Source organism: Aythya marila (assembly GCF_965140915.1).
Source record: "Aythya marila genome assembly, chromosome: 7".
Classification (NCBI taxonomy): Eukaryota; Metazoa; Chordata; class Aves; order Anseriformes; family Anatidae; genus Aythya; species Aythya marila.
The window spans coordinates 19534823-19555678 of record NC_139048.1 but is presented as its reverse complement, the minus strand read 5'-3'; the positions used below and the strand labels follow the sequence as shown (position 1 = coordinate 19555678).

The 20856-nt window shown below is 40.2% G+C and overlaps 2 protein-coding genes across 2 annotated transcripts; one reads left to right on the top strand and one right to left on the bottom strand.

Annotated features, from left to right (window-relative positions):
* Positions 1-147: 147 nt before the first annotated feature.
* BLOC1S2 (biogenesis of lysosomal organelles complex 1 subunit 2) lies at positions 148-8563 on the top strand. Its single transcript, XM_082764856.1, has 7 exons — positions 148-262; positions 969-1085; positions 1989-2108; positions 2632-2736; positions 3303-6275; positions 6796-7028; positions 8432-8563. Exons 1-5 carry the CDS (start codon positions 211-213, stop codon positions 3332-3334), a joined length of 426 nt encoding a protein of 141 aa, XP_082620982.1. The 5' UTR covers positions 148-210; the 3' UTR covers positions 3335-6275; positions 6796-7028; positions 8432-8563.
* LOC309880227 (cytochrome P450 2H1-like) lies at positions 8155-19512 on the bottom strand. The gene is made up of 9 exons (XM_082764855.1): positions 19308-19512; positions 17112-17274; positions 16124-16273; positions 14718-14878; positions 14093-14269; positions 13472-13613; positions 13024-13211; positions 11546-11687; positions 8155-11054 (listed from the first exon to the last, which is right to left on the bottom strand). Exons 1-9 carry the CDS (start codon positions 19485-19487, stop codon positions 10873-10875), a joined length of 1485 nt encoding a protein of 494 aa, XP_082620981.1. The 5' UTR covers positions 19488-19512; the 3' UTR covers positions 8155-10872.
* Positions 19513-20856: the final 1344 nt, after the last annotated feature.

Below are 20856 nucleotides of genomic sequence, written 5' to 3'. Positions count from 1 at the left end.
GGGTACGGGGTACGGGGTACGGGGCCGGGGCCTCCCCTCACGCCGGGGGTCAGCAGCGCCCCCGCCGGGCAGCGCCCAGCGCTGCGAGAAGGCCTCGGCCCGCCCCGCTTCTCCAGGGCCGCGCCTGCGCCGCCATGGCGAGGGGCGGGACCGCGGCCTGGGTGAGGGCGACGGCGGCGGCGGCGGGGGCCGCGGCAGGGGCCTGTCGCCATGGCGACCGCGGCGGAGGGGCTGCCCGAGGCCGGCGCGCAGCCCGCCAAGCGTAAGGGGCCGGGGGTCGGGGGGGCTCCGTGGCGGCGGTGGGGCCGTGGTGGGGCGCTGCCTGCTCCCGGGGCTGTCTGTCCGTCCGTCCGTCCGATGGCAGCGAACTGCCATGGATCTGCGATCCCCCTACGGGCGGGGACTGGGCGTCTCTGCGTTCGGGCCGGGCAAACGCTGTCACAGGACAAAGAGCAAGCTGCCAGGTTGTGGGAGAGCAGAGCAGGGGCCGAGCGTGGTGGAGATGGGTTTCGAGGAGGGGAGCGCTGATCGTCGTTTGCCGTGGATGGCAATCCGTGTTTGTCCCTTGTGAAGCGGGCTTGGGGCAGTTTTTGTACGTTAAGGCAGCGACTAGAAATAAAAATCAATGTAATTGTGCACAAAGTTCTTAGAGGCGACGTCCCGCAGAAGTTCTCCACGTACTCCTTTGAGGCAGGGCTGATATTTGTAAATGCAGTCAGGCCAGGTGCCTTCCCCTTACGCATTTCCCAACGTATTACTGAAAAATAATCTTGATGTTTCTTTAAGGAAAAGGCTTGGTTTGTTCTCCTTTTGTGCAAAGTAGACAATTTATATGGAAAGTAGGCATAGTCAACAACAGCAACAAAACAACACCAACAAAAATAAAGCACTTGGACCTTTTCATTTTTATGTCTTGTTTCTGTACCTGCTAACCTTCTCTAACTCTGTAATGTGTGTGCCCTGATTAGAGGATCCTGCTGTTGAAACAGCAGAGGAAGCTAAGGAGCCCGCAGAAGCGGACATCAATGAACTATGTAAAGATATGTTCAGCAAAATGGCCACTTACTTAACAGGTGAACTGACAGGTAAGGCACTGCAGTACTGACAGGCAAGTACATTTTTGTTTCTTTTCATATTTTTTCCAGGAACTCTGTTGTGTTGCTTGTATAAACTATACCTATTTTATCATACCTGACAATGCTGGCAGTAACTGTTCTGTTCCTCATAGGTGCTTCACACACATATGTTTTAAAAATCAGCAGTCTTGTCCAACTGCTTTGAGCCTGTATCAGGCAATCATGTAATTATATAGGTTGGAAGGGACCTCTGTAGGTCATCTAATCTAATTCTGCGTTAAAAGCAAGGGAAACTCAGCCGTTAGGTTACTTAAGTAGATACCTGTCTAGCTGAGATGCTTCATAAGGTTGATGATCTGTCTGATATGATCATCCTTTCACATTTCTGTGAATGTGTAGAAGATCTCTTATCTCTGTTAAACAGATAGGGAACTGCAGGAAGTGGAAACTTGCTAATTTATCTTCTGAATTTCACTGGATTCTGTCTTGAAAATCTGAATGAAAGTGACTTTGGTAAAACAGGCAAGGAAGTCTGTGAGACTGAAAAAAATTCAGGGATTGCCCAAAGCTCTATCAACCATTCTGATCTTTGAAGCATTCTTCCTTTATATGTTTTGCTGAATTGGAGCCTGTCTTTGGAATGACAGTTTCCTTCCACCTGAAGTTTCTCAAGTTTGCTTGTTTCTTGTTTGTTTGTTATTTTTTTTTTTAGAAAAAATTCATGAGTCCAATTGATTTTTACATTTCACAGAATGTCATTTCTTTTTGCACATCATTATACTAATGCCTCTACTACCACCTAAATTATTCTTCATTATATTTAGCTATTGTTTTGAAATTTCTTGTTCTCTAGAAGAGTCTGCATCCAGTTCAACCTGCATGAACATTAAAATGTACTCTGTTGTTTTTAAGCCACCAGTGAAGACTACAAACTCTTGGAAAACATGAACAAGTTGACTAGCTTGAAGTATCTAGAAATGAAAGATATTGCCATAAACATCAGTAGAAATCTGAAGGATTTAAATCAAAAATGTAAGTAAACCAAATAAGGGAGGGGTATAATTAACTATAGACTTGTATGGGTAATTAAACATCTAAGATTTGATAGTTTACACTCCAATAGGCTCTCAGGGAAAGAAAACTCACTGAAATATACATGCTGTTAGACAATGCCAATCTTCTGTATATCTTTACAAAACTACAGTCTACATAGACTAGCATAAGAGAATTTATGTCCTGTTCTACCCCAAATTTTGGACTGATAGGGATTAAATAACAATTCTTTTGCTGCACATTGTTTTTCTATTTGTGTGGAGTCTAGCCAGTAAGCTTTTTCCAGTAATCCAGTCTAGCCTCTTAAGCTTTTTGTAAGTTGCTGGAATATGGCTATCAGCATCACCACTCAATTTTGGGGTAGGAAAAGGAAGGAGCTTTTGAAGTATTTTATCTGGAGAACATTATGAGAAATTCTTATGTTTGAAGTATGAACTGTTTCCTGGAATTGAATTAACAAGAACTAACAGCTTTGCTTTTTTTTTTTTTTTTTTTTTTAAAGATGCTGCTCTTCAGCCATATCTGGAACAAATCAACCTAATTGAGGAGCAGGTTGCAGCTCTGGAGCAAGCAGCTTATAAACTGGATGCATATTCCAAAAAACTTGGTAACTATTATCTTCTACTGTTACTACCTAGCAACATATTCTCTTATAAGGAGATTTCCCAAGACAAAGTAAACTCTTACTTTATTTAACAAGTCTGAGTGGCAGAGTTGCCCCTGCAGCATAGTGTTGATCCACTTCCAGTTAATGAACATTAGAAATGTGTGTGAAGTGGTAAGAGTTGATAAAAGATTAATATATCAAATTACATGGAGATAAAATACAGGTATTATTGAACTACAACTTGTTAATGAAGCTTGATTTCTTTTTTGCAGTGTGCACTGATGCAAAGTTTAAAGATAGATATTTAATCCCACAAATAGAGATTTATTAAGTTCCACCAGGCACCCAAGTCTTCTTGGCTTAAGTTAGTACGAGTTGTCTGACTTAAGCACCTAGATCTTGACAATCCCATTTTTCAATTAGATTTGCCTAAGTACTTTAGGAAAAAATGGTCTCAAGTGATTTCTTTAAATTAACTTGGTTGTAAGATGTCTTGTATTGCTGCATACAAGATTTAAGATTTTTACCTATTGAGTCCTAAAATACTGTTATTTTTCCTCTTGCAGAAGCCAAGTACAAAAAACTGGAGAAACGATGAAATTACAACAATCTTTAAGTTGGATTTTAAGTTGGACTTAAGTTGGGGTATGAGTCAGACTGATCCCTGCTTAAGTTACACAACACCAGTTTTATATGTTGACAAGGATTTGGTAACAGCTAGCATCGTGACTGGTAATCTTTTGTATCTATTGAATACAGTAGGCTGTATTCATGCTTAAGGCTGAATGGTATTTTCCTCTTCTAAAATGTTTCTGTTGCTTCCGTTGTTACACGGTGAAAAGTTGAAACTTGTTCCTAACCCGTATGTTGATACTGGCTATCTGTGTTAGTCCTATGTCTCACATGAAACATTCTACCTAGGAAAAGCTTTGAATAACCTATAAAGATGTTTTCCCATAGTAGCAGCAGGTTTATCCTAAACCTATTTTTTTCTTTCATTGAGTTCTGCATAAAGAAGATTCCCTGGCCTTTGGAGTTATAAATGCGATACTGAAAATACTTGAGTTTGATATCCATCTTCATCTGTTTGCAACAGAGAGACTAGTTATGATAAATTTACAATAAAACAACTTGCTGCATTTGTCTCTCTGGAATCTCAAATTCCTGTTGGAAAGACTATGTAAGTTGTCCTTTTATTTTTCAAAGGGTCTGTTAATAAAGACAAACTCTTTCCAGTTACTGGAGATTATACAAGAGAACATGCTTTAAACTCTGTGTCAAGTATTTCTTCACTTATATTCTTTACCTGTCCTGAACTCAGGTGGAATTCTTGTATCACATTATCACATGCTTAGCAAACTTAGCATATCCTTTCTCTGCTTTCCCAGTGAAGTTTTGTATAATATTTTGATCCTGGTAGTTTTTGAAGGGGCATGCCCAGCAAATAAACCTCCTTCTATACAAGATTAACAATGCTCCAAATTGCTAATTTAACAAGGCCCTTTTCACTGAACAGAAACTCCCACTCAAAATTTGTGGGTTTTTGGTTCCTATTGACTTATACTAGTTGAAGCTGGCTTTTGAGTGAGTTGCAGTAGATGATGCTACAAATGCTGATGTAGGAAAGAGGAAGTTCAAACTTCTTACAGACTATTTAGAAGAATGATTAGTCAGGTGACAATATGGTAAAACTCATAATTCTGTGTACAGCCACTGATTGACAGTTTTTCCTAGTGCTATGTAAAAGCAGTGAAGCAAGACCTCTGAGAGCCTTCAGCATCACTTTAAAAATCCTGGGTGTAACATGGTAAATACTATTCTAGATGGCCTTGACGTAGGATTTGAGAAGGCCAAGTTCACTTTGAAAGATTTTCTTGAATGAGTATCTTAAGAACAGGGTTAAGTCTCCCAGAGGCATCCATGCATTTGTGTCTGTCTGCTTTTATCCGTAGTTAGCTACTAAACACTTAGCATCATTATCAAAGCAACATCCTCCAGTCCAACAGGAAGAGATACCAACTGATGAGTTATTTCTGTGTTGGAGGAAATCATACCATGTATAACAGCACGTGTTTTAAAATCTCACAGATCATAATTTTAGGATTCATGCTGTGTTCACAGTTATGCTAGACAAGAGGATCTTCACCAGGCAGATCTAAAATCTTCATTCCTAGAGACTGGCATGAATGACAGCTTGGACAGTGGCCTGTTTGGTGATCTCTGATATGGGGAAGTATAATATATCAATGGCAATAAGACAAGGTGGTAGAGAGTCTACAAGTCCTGTGTCTCCAGGGTTTCATGCACTTTTAGATTATACAAGAGGTGGACATGATTCAGCCAGACTCACCAGTGTAGTTGATAGTACTGTCCTTTTTCTTTGCCATTATGGAGGAGAATCACAGCTGATGATGTAAAATCTCCTGAGGATAAGATGCTGTCTAGAGCATTGTGATCATGTTTATGCGATAGGGAAAATACCAAGCACAAAGTGCTTGTCCTATCACTATGCAGCAAGCTAAATACATTCTTCTGCTCCTGGCAGATAACCTGCCAATCAGGTATTGAACTGAGAACATGACCCAGACAGGCTCCATACTCTAATAGCAGCATGCTTTCAATTTAGGTGCAAATCCACTCCCTTCTTGGATCTGTGCCATGTACTAAGATCCTCAGTCGGAGACAGTCCACAGAACCAAGCTGGGTGCAGAACTGGATGCATGGCAGCCCTGCTCTGTCTTTAAGTGTTGCAGTCACCATTCAGTTTTCCTTAATACATACATCCACATTCCAGTTAAGATGCCAAGGCTCATAGTGTCGTGAATAAGAAAAATCCTCTGCTACTGGGATCATTACAGCAGCCTTGCTGTGTAATCTGAACTGACTATGAAGAACAATGCAGGTCTCCTCTCTGTTTTTGTTCACATCCTCTAATACTTCCTACTGCGGCTGCTTTAGTAGGGCACCTGCTCGTCTTGAGGCCATGGGGAGGTACACAATGGTGAAGAAGTTTCAGGGCTACAAGTCTTTCGTAAAAGAAAATATGAGACACTTGTGTTTTTCACCCTCAAGTAGTGTTCAATGTACAAAGCTCATCCTGTGCCAGCAAGACTTTCTTTCCCTAATGTGTGCATGCAGCATCATATATTGGCAATGGTAGCTTTGGACATTATGGCAACCCAGTAGGAATTTTTCCAAACACAGGAGTTGGATACAAGTATTGCCAGGGTGTTTGGATAGAAGAGACTGCACTCAAAGACTGTTGCTAGCTAAACAATAACACATTGTCAAGGATACAAAGGCTAGAGTTTGTCCTCTGCTCAGCAGATAACTGGAAAATTTTGATTAAGCAGATTATGACTGTACAGAACACCACTAATCAGCACCTTATAGGGTCTCCAAAGGCATGTCTGAAAGCAGAGGATTCTGTCAATGTCACAACTAAAACTGGAATGAGAATCCTGGAAACTGGAATCCTCTAAACTGGAAACTAAGCTGGAATCCTCTAAAGAGAGCATCCACACTGCTGGTGTTAACAGGTACTGCTTCTCATCTTTTAGGGCCGAGTGCATCAAGGGGACAGAGTGACAGTGGACAAGTAAATACGCTCCCATGCAAGCAAAAGCCGTTTTATCTTGTTACCTCTGCATTTACCTCAACCTGGAGAATGCTCAGTCTGCATGGAGCTTCCCGGCCTGCCCTATCCTATCTCTTTATAGTCAAAGGTCTAGTGTCTGATTTGTGTCTTTACAAAGAATCTTTTACATTCTTTTAGAATTCTTAACTAAAATTCTTTTAATTAAAATTCTTTTTACAAAGAAGGCTGAAGAATAGGTTTAAATATACTGCAGTGACACTCCTGTTTGGATCTGGTTTAGTAGAACTGCTGGCTTAGCCATAGCTTGTTTTACTCACAGGTAGACTTGATGTGGTAAGATCCACTCACCACATACAAACCAGAATGCTGTTGGAAGTTCTGGGAATCTGTATGATCAGGGCATAGAAAATTTCAAAGAAAAATAATACAGCATTTTTCTGCTCATTGTCTTTTCTTGACAGGATTGCAAGATGGCCACAAGGGGGTGATGTGTCAGTAGAGAAAACTTCGCCAAGATAAAGCAGTTAAAGCAGGAAAAGTAAGAACCAATATTGTGTTGAAATAATTGCTTTTCTACATGTAGAAAATACAGTGATATTTTACAATTACAAAGATGAACTCTTTGAACTCTGGAGCCTCAGGAATTCTGAAGATGGAAGTCTGTCTAGCCATGGATTTCACGTAGTGTTTTCAGGTAAGAGAGCTAAGAAATAGCAAACTCTTTCACAAACGTTTTGAGTATCATATCTCCAGGAAGCAGAGATGGGAAGAGGAGCTTGTCCCACAAGTGAATTTTTACTGACGAAATTTTCGAGAATGGGTACCTGAGTGTTTATATGCCAGTGGTAAGAGCTGGCAGCTGCTTTCTCAGTTCTGTCTCTAAATGACCATTCCCTTCTCTGCCTGAGGGCCCTCTGTGTGACTGGTAGAATTCAAATCACGGCAAGGTTGGCAGGTCCTTGAAAAGCAGCACCACAGAAGAGGCATGGAGAAGTGTGTGTGGACAGCATATTACTAGTGAATTGTATAGTCTAAAAGCCAAGGCACAGCTTGGTTGTTGCTCAAACATTTTTCCTACAAAGTCCATTAGACATCTCAGAGGAGACACAAGGGATATTAAAACATCATCTCTTCTCTTCTGTGGCATTTCCTGGTGGAAAAGATAATAAGAAAGCAGCATGTGCTCGAAGGGAAGAACATGGAAGATCACACAGGGAAGAGGGGGCTGACAAATAAAAATCAAGGGACAAAGTATCTTGTCAAAGTGGTTTGTGCAGCTGCTTTGAAGCTGAAGCAGTTCTTGACAAGTCTGTAGTTCTTGACAGGACTGTAACTGCAAACCAGGGACTAATAGCCTAGAAAATACAGGTAAGCAGAAACAGAAGCGTTCAATTCCAGAGAAGGATTTTTTCCCAAACACCCTTGAGGCATTTCTACTCAGTTGCTCCAACAGGTTCTTCAGAAGTTGGACTTAACAGTTGGATTTGATGATCTTGGAGGTATTTTCCAACCTAAATGATTCTATGATTCTGAGTCTGATCCAACTTTCTGAACAATATTCTGTGGAAATGTCCAGAGTATTCAGGATGGGGTCTTAAATCATTAATGGAAACTGCAATGTGTTCAACAGCTGAAAAATAACTCTTCTAGAATGGAGTATACTTTTTTACATGCAACTCTTTGTTCAATAGAAATGTTAAAAGATATCCAATGGGGTGCTAATCACAAATGTATATTGGCCTGAAGCTAAATATATAATTATTATATATGTTGTTGTATGTGAGTGTTACATCTGAGAAAAAACATACAAGCAAAAGTAATAAGAACACAAACATGATATTTAACATACAAGCAAAAGTAATAAGAACACAAACATGATATTTAAGTATGATGAAGTTTGTTAATGATTAGTATTTGTCCCTGCTTTCTGATATTACAGTAGAACAAAGTTGAACCTTGACAGAGGTCACCAAAAATAACAAATTAAAGCAGTTCATGCAGGTCTGTCAGCAGCCAGTGATTTTATCTAACCAGTTATGTTTAACCTGGAAGAAATTAGATCTATTGATTATCTTTTCATTGTTGTTTTTACCATAGGCTACATAAAGTGAGACTTTCAGGATGCAGCATCAGCTCTCCTTTGATCCCACATCTCTGCTTCACATTGGAACAGAACCCCTGGGAGCCACAACCATTTCCTTGCTATTTTTCATTGTCTGCCTCCTTGTCTCTTCAGCAGTGGAGATGTCTGAAACAGGGAAGCTACTTCCTGGGCCATTTCCTTTGCCCTTCATAGGAAAAATGTTGCAGCTAAAGAATAACTAAAAGAGCACTTTTCATTTCTATGTAGTATGAATTGCTCATGTTCTTGTAATTATATGGGTGTAATTTAAAAGTTCTTTTTTGGTAAATTGTTTCAGCTCAGTAAGAAGGATGGTGTCATGTTCACAATGTATTTTTGGGCACAGTATGTGCAGTGGTGTTATATGGATGTGATGTTGTGAAAGTGGTTCTGATTGACAAAGAGTCTGGTGGAAGAGGACATATTCCACTGTCCTAGTAGTTCTCCAGAGGAACATGTACTTTCCTGACAGATTCTTGCTGGGTAGAGGAGGAGGATGTAACTGCAAAGTCAGAAAAGGGAAGAGCTGATGTTTCATTTAGTACAGGAGCAAAACCTGTCTGAAGCTGAACAGACCTTTGGCTTACAGGCATTAAATGGTCCCATTCTCTTGCTATTGTAGATGGTGTCTGTTGCATTTTGCAATGTCTGGGTTACTACCTGGAAAACAGGTGGCAGTGTTGTCATTCTCACCCAGCTTTCCACACTAGGAGCTGGGTAGGTCATCTCTATGGGACAAGTATTTCCTGAAACAGTCAGGACTATTTCAGTAGTCAGCCTCAGTGTTCCTTTATCTCTAATTTCTGCTCGGTATCATGGTGGAGTCTCTGTGAGCTAAAGCTGTTTTATTGCTGAATTGTACTGGCTGCCTGCTCTATTTATTCAGCATGGATGAAGATATCTGGAACAGGGAAGTTGCCCCTTAGGCCATTTGCTTTGCTTATTTTAGTCATGGAACAACTGAAGGGGAAGTACAGAGTGCTTTTTTTTTTTTTTCTCCTGCCGTGAAGTCTCCTAACAGTTGGTCCTGGTTGTATATGGTTATAAGCTAGATTTTTTTTTTTTTACATTTATATTTCTGTGATTCTGTAATATTTTTTGCTATGGACTGACTTTGTAATGCCATGCTAACAACTCAAGGTATATCAAACTAATTAATACTTCAAAAGGAAAGATGTTTTGGCTGCTTACATGAACAGCTAATGCCATTGTGGCAATATTACAATTGCTGCATTGTTCCACATAGCATAGTTTCAGCTCTCTGTTGTCACTGTAATCACTATAAGTTATACACTGGTGGAAATGCGATCAAGTTGGGAAATCTAGTTCTACATTTGTACATCTATGCTTGGCATCTCATGTAAACTCCTTTTATCTCTTTCTGCCTAATGGTTGTAAAATTGCTTTAGAGATCTTTACATACTTCATAAAAGTACTGGGAAGATGTAAGCTGCCATTCAGCTAGTAAATGACGTCATGGGGATCCCAGTATTATTTTATTTGTCCTCTTTTGCACAATGGTCAGTGCTGTAATCACAGTTCTGGTTCTGATAGGTCTAATAAGGCCAATTGAGCCTTCTACCACTTTGTTACTGAAAATATAAGTTTTATAGGTCATTGTAGCTCAGTCTTCAAGCTGTAAATCTTTTCATATAAATGAGTGAAATAAAAGTCAAATATGTACAAATCTTGGAAAACATTTGAGAGTCTAAGCTTTGTGTAGAAAGGTTTTCTAGTAAAACATGTCCTTCTAGGATCTTATCAAAGCAATTCAGTGCATTACTTGCTCTTTATTTTGCAGTATAAGTTCTAATTTTACAGATCTTCATTATAATCACACAAGAGAGGACCCATCTGCCCAGCCATCAGATTAACTCCATCCCCATCATATGAGAGGATTTGTACTGGGGCAAGATTACAGTAGATGGTCATCTTCTAACAGAAGAAAATCATTCCATATTGCTTTATGCTTACAAGTAGATCACAAACAGACTGAAAACAGAGTAGAAATGTACCTCAAGCACGGTCTGGAAAAAGCCTCTAATGCAAGCATCTATTCCTGCTGTGCTGAGAGGAGCAGGTGACAGAGACAGCAGCAGCTGGACTCTCACAGCACTAGTCCACACAGCCTGACACATCAGGATGTCAGGAACCAGATAGGAACCTGAGCTAGGCAGAGGAGACCCTCTATCGTTCAGCATAGGGAGTTTTTGCTAATTGCTATGCAGTTACCTACTCTGCCTCTGTTTAGAGCTGGCTGTGGTGATTATCAAAACACCATACAAATTTTTTTTTAAAGCATAATATTTATCTCCATAAAGAATATAACAATGATCTCAGTCTCATCAAGCTGGGAAATGACTTCAATGCAAAAAGAATTTTCATGAATTTGGGAGCTGCCAATTGTCTTCATTGTCTAACGGGGAACAAAACCGACCTGATAAGATCGGGGCATATTTGCCAGACTGGTGATTATTGGGGAAGTGTCAATGTCCTTCCGATCCATAACAGGTTTCAAAGTAAAGTTCTGCAGAATGGATGTTAGAAATATGAATATCTCCATCCGGGCCAGGCCTTCGCCTGCACAGATGCGTTTTCCTGCAAAGAACAAATAATAAAAAAGGAGGTGATTGTAGAGTAATTTTTCTGGTAACTTATTTTAACCCCTGTTCCTTGAAAGTTCAGACATCTCAGAATAGATGGGCAGCACTGGAGCTTTTTTTGGGAAGTGAATTGAATTAAACTAGGGGTTCAGTATCCAAAATAATGTGAGTGCACTCAGTGGGGAAAGGCAGTTTGAAAGCTTCAGTTTTTCATGTTCTGCTGCTGTTTGATGGTAAGTCTGGAGAGAGAGAAGTGGCATGGCTGTGAGTCTCACCTCATGCATCCCTTTGTGTAGAATGCATAGGGTGGTCTTTTGTAACTACTAAGAAAGTAAGCCAACTGAAACTCTAGTACAGGGGTTAGGGTTGCCCAGAAGTGACTCTTCTATTCTACATCACTGTACAGACAGTGGTGACAGAGCCCCCAAAATGTTTGGAGGTTCTAGCAAAGCACAGCCTAGGATCTGAAGCAGAAAGAGCTCTTACCTGCAGAAAATGGCATGAAGTAGTCGCTCCTTTTAAAGGTACCGTTTGGATTCAGGAAGTGTCCTGGGTCAAATTTTTCAGGATTTGGAAATTCCTTGCTGTCTTTTAGGATGGGAGACAGCATAGGGAATATCATAGTGTCCTGAATTAGCAAAGAGAGAAGAAAATTCAAGTGGGGACATGCCAAAACACAGCAGTATTGAGCAGTTCCCACAGCTGAACAGCATGGCACTGCTTTGGTTTAAATGCTAAGTAGTCTCAGTACATATAACTGTCAGAAGTAGCAAAATTAAAATTTCATGAGAAAGGCTGGTAGAACTCCTCATGAGCCATAAGTGGGTTTTTGGGTGAGATTTAAAAGGTTTAGGGAAACAGGATTTTTTTTTTTTTCCTGAGGAAAAAACTTTCAGAAGAGTTGACTGAGATCAACAGTACTCATTCATGTATAGGAGTTAACTGGCTACATTCCTCCAGAGAAGCAGTTCATTCAATAACAATTATTTTTATAATAAGTAAAAATCAGGAGGACTATTTCACAAAGGGAAATAAAAACTTAGAGCACTGCATAATGCTTAATGCATAATGATACCTCAAGAGGACCATATGCATCTTCTAGAATGTTGAAAAGTAAATTCTCTTGTCAACTGTATCAGCTTTGAAATCATTTGTTATAGAAAGAGAACCCAGTGCCAAAGTTTGTATGGAGTCAATATCCTGATAACCCTGAAGACTGGAATAGGAAGCTCCAGCTTTCATTTATTTAATTCCCCAGTAGTTTTGGCCTGGGTAAGCTCTGTGATCATCACACACATTGGATGGAAAGCAACAAGGGAAAACTAAGCAGACCTCTGGTCAATCCCAGATCTCTGTATACCTAAGTTTGCACATGCACATGGGACACAAAAATTCTGATGATACAGGAAATTGGTAAAAAGAATCACTATTTAACCCATGTATGCTATAATAAGGTTAAAAGCACTCTTTGCCTAAGCAAAAGAGCACAGCTGGAAAGACACTGTAACTGAAAAACAATTCATGATCCTTTACTCCCCTACCTCTTTAAAAGGTAACAGAACATATTTTATCCGAGTCAGCAAAGTTTGACCAGTTTAAAATGAGTATTTAATAAATACAAATATCTGCTATAAGTATGCTAAAGATGTTCTGTAATGAATTTTAATAGTAAGGTTGGTTCGAGTATTTAACATTGCTTTTAAATAAATTAGAACTTTGATTGTTCATGTTTATGTGAAAAATAGAAAGCTCCATCTCCTTCTCACAGAGGATGGAAAGGTTTTTTTCAAATACAATGGAGGGGGCTAAACTCAATAACTTTCAGGATACTCTCCCATACTAAATTATTCTGATTCTATATATTATTTCTCTGTGTTTGAAAATAAGCGAAGTAAAAGATAATGAATAGAACTCATAATTGTTTTCAAGAGATTATGACCTTTCTCAGAAACAGTGGAACAGACCTTGGGGATAAAATAGTCTCTGAACTTGGTGTCTTTGGTCACAGCATGTGGGACATTAAGTGGAAGGAAATCAATGAATCTCTGGATTTCATGAATCACAGCATCTATATAGGGCATCTGGCTCCGGTCTGCCATGCAAGGACTTCGGTCTCGGCCAATCACACGGTCAATCTCCTGGTGCATTTTCTCTGTTAGGAAATAAGTAAGTGTTGGATGGTCAAGTCTCTTGTCTGTTTGCCTAAACCTCTTCCTAGAGCTACAGCAAAACTTTTAGAGCCTCAAGAATATATGAACAAACTTAGTACTAATGCCTCTCTCCTATGAATAGAACTAAGACTGACAGACATCTTCCAGGGGACCATTGCCACCTGTGGCAGTGACAGGAATTGTACAAATTGCACCCATGTCCTATTAAATTTTTTCCAGGTATTTATTCCCTTTCTTTTACCTTCAACATGTGGGTGTTTTTGGAGTATCAGAAGTCCATATCTCAAGGCAATGCTGGTTGTCCCTGTTCCTGCAAGGAACAAGTCGAGTGTGGTTCTGGTCAAGGTTTCAGCGGTGAATTCTGAGTGATTGTTCCCTTTCTCCTAAAGGAAGATTTAGCAGAATTCTTTGAATGAGAAAGCTAAGAAGCTTGTTTACAAAGGAAAGTCTTGTTCCTGTAACATATGTTTTTAAGTACATCTAATTTCCTTTTGAAAATAAAATGATCTCCAGAACACCAGCAATTACGGTACTTCTACTGAATGATGTGAACATTTTTGATATGGGAGGAATATAATTCAAAATTACATCAGTCAGGTTTGTCACCAGCTGTCCTAGGTTTGCCTAGTGCTGTATGCCAATGTTAGTTCTGTGTTTAAAAATCTTTAAAAATAAAATGGAGAGGGTAGAATGAAGGTGAGCATAGAACAATGGTGCCAATAGAAGTGTATTCCTCTCTGTGTTTGCAAAAGCCCAGTGACCTGCTACAACTGCGAGAAAACACAGGGATTCAAACAGTGGTATTCTTAGTATCCAAAACCTTCTCACTCTGACATCCAGAATCCTCTCACTCTTACATTACCTGTTCCATTTTGTTGATGAAAGCATCAATAAAATCTCGAGGACAACTGGGATCCAGAGATTCCTGGTGTGCTGTTACTATTTCAGAAATAAATTGATTTATATCTTCAACATTTTTTATGAGTGTCTTATGGGGCCCAGGTAAACGTTCCATGATATTTGGGATGAAATTGTATATCTGTAAAAATAAAATGATGCAAAAGCACATTTTGCTCAATGTAGATACAATAATTTTTTTCCCCTAACTATTACTACAAAAATTAGTAATTAGATATTTTGGAACAGTAGGCCTATATTATTCAAGTGGATTTTAATGCTTTTTACATTATGGTTTCAAGGATAGACTCCACTTGAGCTACTTTTGCAATGATACCCTTCTCTGGGCAAACAGTTTGGAGTCCGTAAATTAAAAGAAAAACATATAAACAACAACAACAACAACAAAAAACCACCACGCAAAATCAGGACTTGATCATTTAATTGACTTTTTGGCCTTCTCCATATTTAGGAAAATTCTTCTCCACATTTAGGAAAATTTACCCCAATAAAAAATGAATAATGTGAATAAATATTCATTAAAATCATAATAATTAATTAATTTACTACTGAAATGAAATTGCACATACCTGTGTCTGTACGCTGTTCTGGAGCCTGTTATTTTCTTCCATCAACTGAATTAAAGTTAGAAATTTCTTGTCCTCATAATCAAACCGATCCCCAAAGACAATAGAGCAGATGATGTTGGAAACAGCATGGATTAAGAAACAGCTAGGGTCAAAAGGTTTCTCTGCAACAAAAATAAAACGGTACCTTGCTTTCAGTATTTTGGTCATTATTCCCTCCTCCAACACTATGGGGAAGTTTTGCATCTACTATGAGTCTTTGAGACTCAGAGTTGTATAGTTCTCTGAGAAGCTGGTGGAGGGCTTATCCAATTTATTTTTCTCTACTTTAAGTGATCTGATTTTCCTGTCTAGGTGGTTTAAATACCTCTTTTTTCCTGTTCTCACCAGAACACTGGTCTGAGTGGCTTGGTTCCTCTTCAGATGATACATGCCTCTCTGCATTATAGACTATTAGAAACAGCCTGAAGAATCCCTCCAAAATCTAAGGAAAATTTTAAGGACTTTGCATTATCCGTGTCTTTAAGTTATTGCACCCTGTGTACAAACTCTATTAGCATAACCTCAGTTGTCTAGCCCTCTCCTAGGGGTTCAGATACCTATGATCAAAAGTAGAATTTTGATAACATAACTGAATAAACTTCTTAGAAAATTACCTGTGTGAGAAAAAGTGGTATTAGACCCACGAAAGACAGGAAATATAAAATTGCAGACAGCGGTACATATCAAGGATGGAAGAGGAGAAGCATCAAGATGAAAAGGTATACAATCTTAAAGGAAAAAAAAGGCAACAGAAAATGGCAACTTAACAGCACTGAGGAGCAGTCTGTTCCAAGGAGCACTGCAGCCGACCTTTCTCTGCCTGCCTGTCTGATGACTCCCTGGCCAGCAAAGACCCATCCACAGTCCCATTAGAAGTGGTGAGCATAGTAACCCTAAGCCTAGTAGATTAGTACTCCTAGCTATTTATTGTTAGCTTTAAGAATAAATATGCTTTATACTTTTCATTTGCATATATCTTGCTTGCGCAACATTTTAGTACATAGTAAAAGATGCCAGAACAAAGTGACCCAGAGATGAAGGGTCACAATTTCCTAGAGGCTCATAGGAAACAGTGATTGTCATCTATTTAGGTCCATCTGCTTTTCCTCCCTTGCTGATTATCACTCATGAAGGTTGGTTGTGCAAAGGAAGCCTGTAGTCCAGGGTGGTGCCACTCTCAGGGGAGGTACATAAAATAAGTAGTCTTAATTTGCATACTACTAAAAAAATGCATTTGTAGGTTGAAATAGCAGAAACAGGAGCTGTATACCCACTTCCTGGGTCACAGGTTTGGCGAAGCAGCCCCACTGCCCTCACTGTCCCATTGCAGATTCAGTGTCCTAGCAGGCACAAAGTCCATGTCCTACCACGTGTGTTCCTGAGCCTCTCCACCAGAAAACCAGCTTCCTCCTGGATTCGTGCCTCAATACTCTTCTTCCCCATCCCAAAGTCACGCAGAGTGGTGAGGGCAAATCGTCGGAGCTGCCTCCAGGTCTCCCCATTGCTGGTTACAATGCCTGACAGGAAGGAAAAACAGAAGAAACAGATGTTTTCCCCCCTAAATAGGTGTTACGTGGTAAATTCTCAACATGCAAATATGCCTCTCTGTGGAGTTCTACCACAATCGCTGTACATGTATGCCCCCAAATCTAACTTTTCTTCAGTTCTGGAGATGACAAATCTGATCAATGTGATCACAGCACTTTGAGTAAAATAGAATTTTATTCACAGAATAAGAGAAACTACATCAGGATGTAAATAAGAAGGCACCACTGGTACTAACCTGAACTTGGCCACCAGCACATGGCCTTTGCACTGAGGTAACTGACCAGATGTTCAGCTGTGCACTTTCACACAATGTGTGATCCCTTAAAATACCATGGAACATAAGTACTCTGGAATAACCACTTATGTGGTTAAATGCCATACTGGGAACTGTCCTAGTGAATGGGCCCAGGGCCCAATCCTGAGTGTGACCCTTACAAGGACAGACAATATTAGCTTGTTGCTATTATGCTCTGGGATTTCCTCTTGCTGGCTCCTGAGCTGTGGGTATCTTCCCAGTATTTTCAGAAATGGGAGAAAGACAGTAAGATCTTAGAGGCACGTTTCATGAACAAGATTTTAACCAGAATTAGAAGAGTGGTGGAAATAGAAAGGAACAGACTGAAGCCAGCCTGGGATCTTAAACAGTTCTCCAGGGGTTCAGTTTACTCAAAGGTGCAGGGCTTTTAATCTTTTCCTACTATTTTTTATGTATGAAACTAGTAAATGAAATCCACCACTGCCCTCTCAGCTGTATTCCTGAAACACTGACTGCCTGGGCTTTGCATGCTGACATTACCAGGGACATACCTGTGCCTTCAAAGAGTTTTTTAAGCAATGGCAGACTGCCTCTTCCGCTGAAGTTATCTGCCTGATCGATCAGGGCTTCTTTCACAGCTTCATAGCCATACAGCACCACAACCTTTTGGGGGCCTAAATGTATAGTGAAGACAGGACCATACTTCTTGCTGAGCTGTAGGAAGAAAGAACACAAAGACCACATCTGGATGTTAATCATGTTAAAAAAAAAAAAAAAATGTAGCTAAGAGATCAGCATCACTGAGGCACGACATTGATTAGCAGCAGTGCAGAGATCTTTCGCTTATGGAGTACACCTAGAGGGGAATTGTGTGAGAAATAGGGTATCTGAATAGGAACAGTTATGTGTCAGGTCCAAATCAGAGATAAGGAAATTAATCTTCACGAGGCTGGTAAATGGTCTGAAACACCTTCCTACTGTATGTGGTAGATAGTAACACTTTGCACGAGCTCAAAAAACAATTATATACACTTGATAAAGCAAGTCCCTAAAGGGTTTTTGCACATAAAATACTACAGTTGTCTCTAAAATCCACAGATCTCTGTAAATTGGATGAGTACACCAGTGAATAGTCACTGCATCCTTGTGCTTATCATGTACTCTTTCCCAAGCATCTGGTTTTAGCTATAGCTGCAGAAAGATTCTTGGGCCATTTGGTCTGAACTGGAACACCTCTTCTGAAGTTCACTTTTTAAGAACAAGACAGTTATAGTCCCAGTATTTTTGGGAAACCGAGTGACCTAGGGCTCTGAAACAATGCAGGGTGCTTGTGATGCTCAACAGTCACAAGCAGCAAGGCAAAAAGAAGCTCATATGGGTATGGGTGCATCTGCTGATGGACATGGTGATGCTAGCCATTGCCACATTTTTTTCCAAAGTGAACACTCAGAAGTGGCTTGGTCAACGCTAGCCTTTCATATGAAAATCTTTTTTTTTTTTTTTTTTTTTTTTTTAATCTCTGGAAACACTTGAAGATCCCACAATACTGTGACAGACAAAAGGTCTGATATGCACCAATACATGGAGCAGCTTAACTGCACCCCAGCTAGAGGCTCAGTGTCACTCACAGTGTGGAAGCTGGGAGTGTGCTTTGATTCAACAGATCCTCATCTCACTTAATGCTAAGGGTGTGTGAAATTAGAGTTGGGATAAATGTTGACTCAAGCATATTTAATCCACAAGGGTTTCTTTTTAACAGTGCCAGGCACTCACACCTTTGAGCTCTCCAGAGAGGTGTTTCGAGGAATTGTGCTGCTTGTATGATGTTGCCACACAGAGTGAAAATAAAAGAAAGCTGAACGAAAGAAACAGTAGCAGATTGCTGACAAGAACACTGAAAAGTCTCCTGTTGCATAATCTAGTGATTTGGTCACCTGTGTTACTGCTTGACCTCCCCTGTATTCGTATTTGGCAAAACACTAGAGTATCACCATTTCATACTACTGTTAAAACTTGTGGATTCACTGGGGCTGGATGTGAAGCCTGGAGGTTCTCAACTGCCTGACCTCCCACAGAGATTGGGATTTGCCCCAGAGAGCCTTCACCCTGTGGACGAGAGCCCTGCTCAAAGTGTCTGGAAACCCAGTGACGACTCAGCCCCTTCCCATCTATCTACCACCATCCCCTCACAGTCCCCTAAGGAACAGATACTACAGCCAAACTGCCCCCATCAAACCCCTCCCAGGCATTACAATACACCAGTTTTGTTTGACAGATGCATGACAATAGCCAGGGGAGGGAATGGACAGCACCTCCAAACTCCTTTCCTTCAGCCCCTTCAATTACTGCTTCCCCTCCTAGGAGATTATACCTATAGGACAAGGAGCAGAGGCAACAAAATAGAGCAGGGTCTTCCCTCAAACAAGGCCAGACCCTGCTGCCAGAGTGGTGAGGAATTGGACACAAAAGGAATGTGGTGAATAGTGGAATAACATCAGAGTACTCATAAAAAATCTATTGCAAAATGCAGTATAGCCATGAGGCCAGCACAGGACTCGTCATTAGTACAATTACTGTAATACGCAGTATAAGACATCAGAAGCATACATTTCTGGGAAACCTTTCCTATTCAAGCTTGATGTTTGGTCAATGCAGCATTGACACTAGTGAATTAAACTGAGACTGTCTGGACTGCGCTTTGTATTACAGGCAATGGAGACAACACAGGAAAGGAGACAGCTTTTTACCTCCTTCAAGCTTTCAGCCAAGTTCCATGGGTTCAGCTGGAACATGTTTCCAATGAGGGGGAGGGACATAGGACCTGGAGGCTCCTTCTCTGTTTGTGATATCCTTCTCCATGCTGCAAAGAGAAGAAGACATGAGATGCAGGCCAGCAAGATGATAGTAGTCAGTCCCAGGAGCTCCATGGTGGGCTGACAAAGAGATATCAAGTTTCATAAGAGTCTGAGGTTGGACCTCCAAATCCATCCTTAGTTATATGCTGTAGTACAAAAGCACACAGATGAAATTAGCCAATAGCACCTCACTATTCCTGCTGAGATAGGAGATTACTTATTAATCTGTCCACGATAAGAATGAACAAACTAGTGATGAACTCTCTGTTTGTATACTTGGACTTTTTACGCCTCCAGCTTGTGTCCCTTTAGGTAATCATTCATGTAGTGTTAAAGAAATCATGGTCTAATGCTGCCAAGCAAACTCAAATGCAGAAAGACTAGAGTCTAGCTGCTATGGGTATGCTTAAACTCTTGCTGTTGCCCTTAAGCATAGAGCAATTCCTGCCAGTCACTCCAGTATCACTCCAGTATGTGTCCACAATGGAGGGAACTGAAAAAAACTCCCTCCAAAAAGGACATAATAAATAAATAACGGAAAGAAAATAAGGACATAATCCCTAGTTCTTTGATATTTCACCTCGATTTCTGGAGTAAAATCTGTTTGTCATAATCTGTTTTAACCAGACAAGTCATGCTATCTACAGCATTTGCATGATCACTGAGGAGTTTACAAGTTTTTTACAAACCAGAGTCCTAAAGCAAACTGCTGTGTTTTTCATTTAATGATGTTTCTAGAAAATAGCTGAAAATCCATAGAAGAAGTGAAGAGCCATGAAAGTTAAAGGCTTCCTGATCAGGGAATGACATAATCATTGTCTCTATTAATAGTTAATACAACATTTATGTAATATTTCACTTATTATCACTTTATTATTTTATAACAATTGCTATATAATAATATTTTATTAATGTTTAACACAATATAAAAGCTTACATAAAATATTATGTCTCACTTCTCCTCCCCACAGGAATCCCAAAACCTATAAACAGGATAAGAAATGTGTATGTTTTCAGGCAGAAAAGTGGAGCAAAACAGTGAATCAGCTACCTGATACCAAAGAGTTAATCCCAGGACTCCGTTGCCAAATCTTGTCTGTACATCATGCACAGTGTCTCTAAAATGCTAGCAATCTACTGCAGACACTGTACTCAGACCCATCAGCCTCTTGGGTCCAACATGTTTCTTCCTTCCATTCTACCCCAACTACAAGGCATGGCATTATGCCATGTATTTTCTTTTCATGTGACTTTTTATGTGATCCTGTCCTGGAACATGTTTAAACACGGTGGACAAACCACTGTACAAAAGGATGTGAAAGGGGTTGCGCATCAGCCAGTACTCAGGCTCTCTGTGGGCCAGGACTGAGTGGACAATGCCTTCCAAAAATAATGTGGGTATGGGGAGTCTGAATAATGGGCACCCTTTTCCTAAACTAGA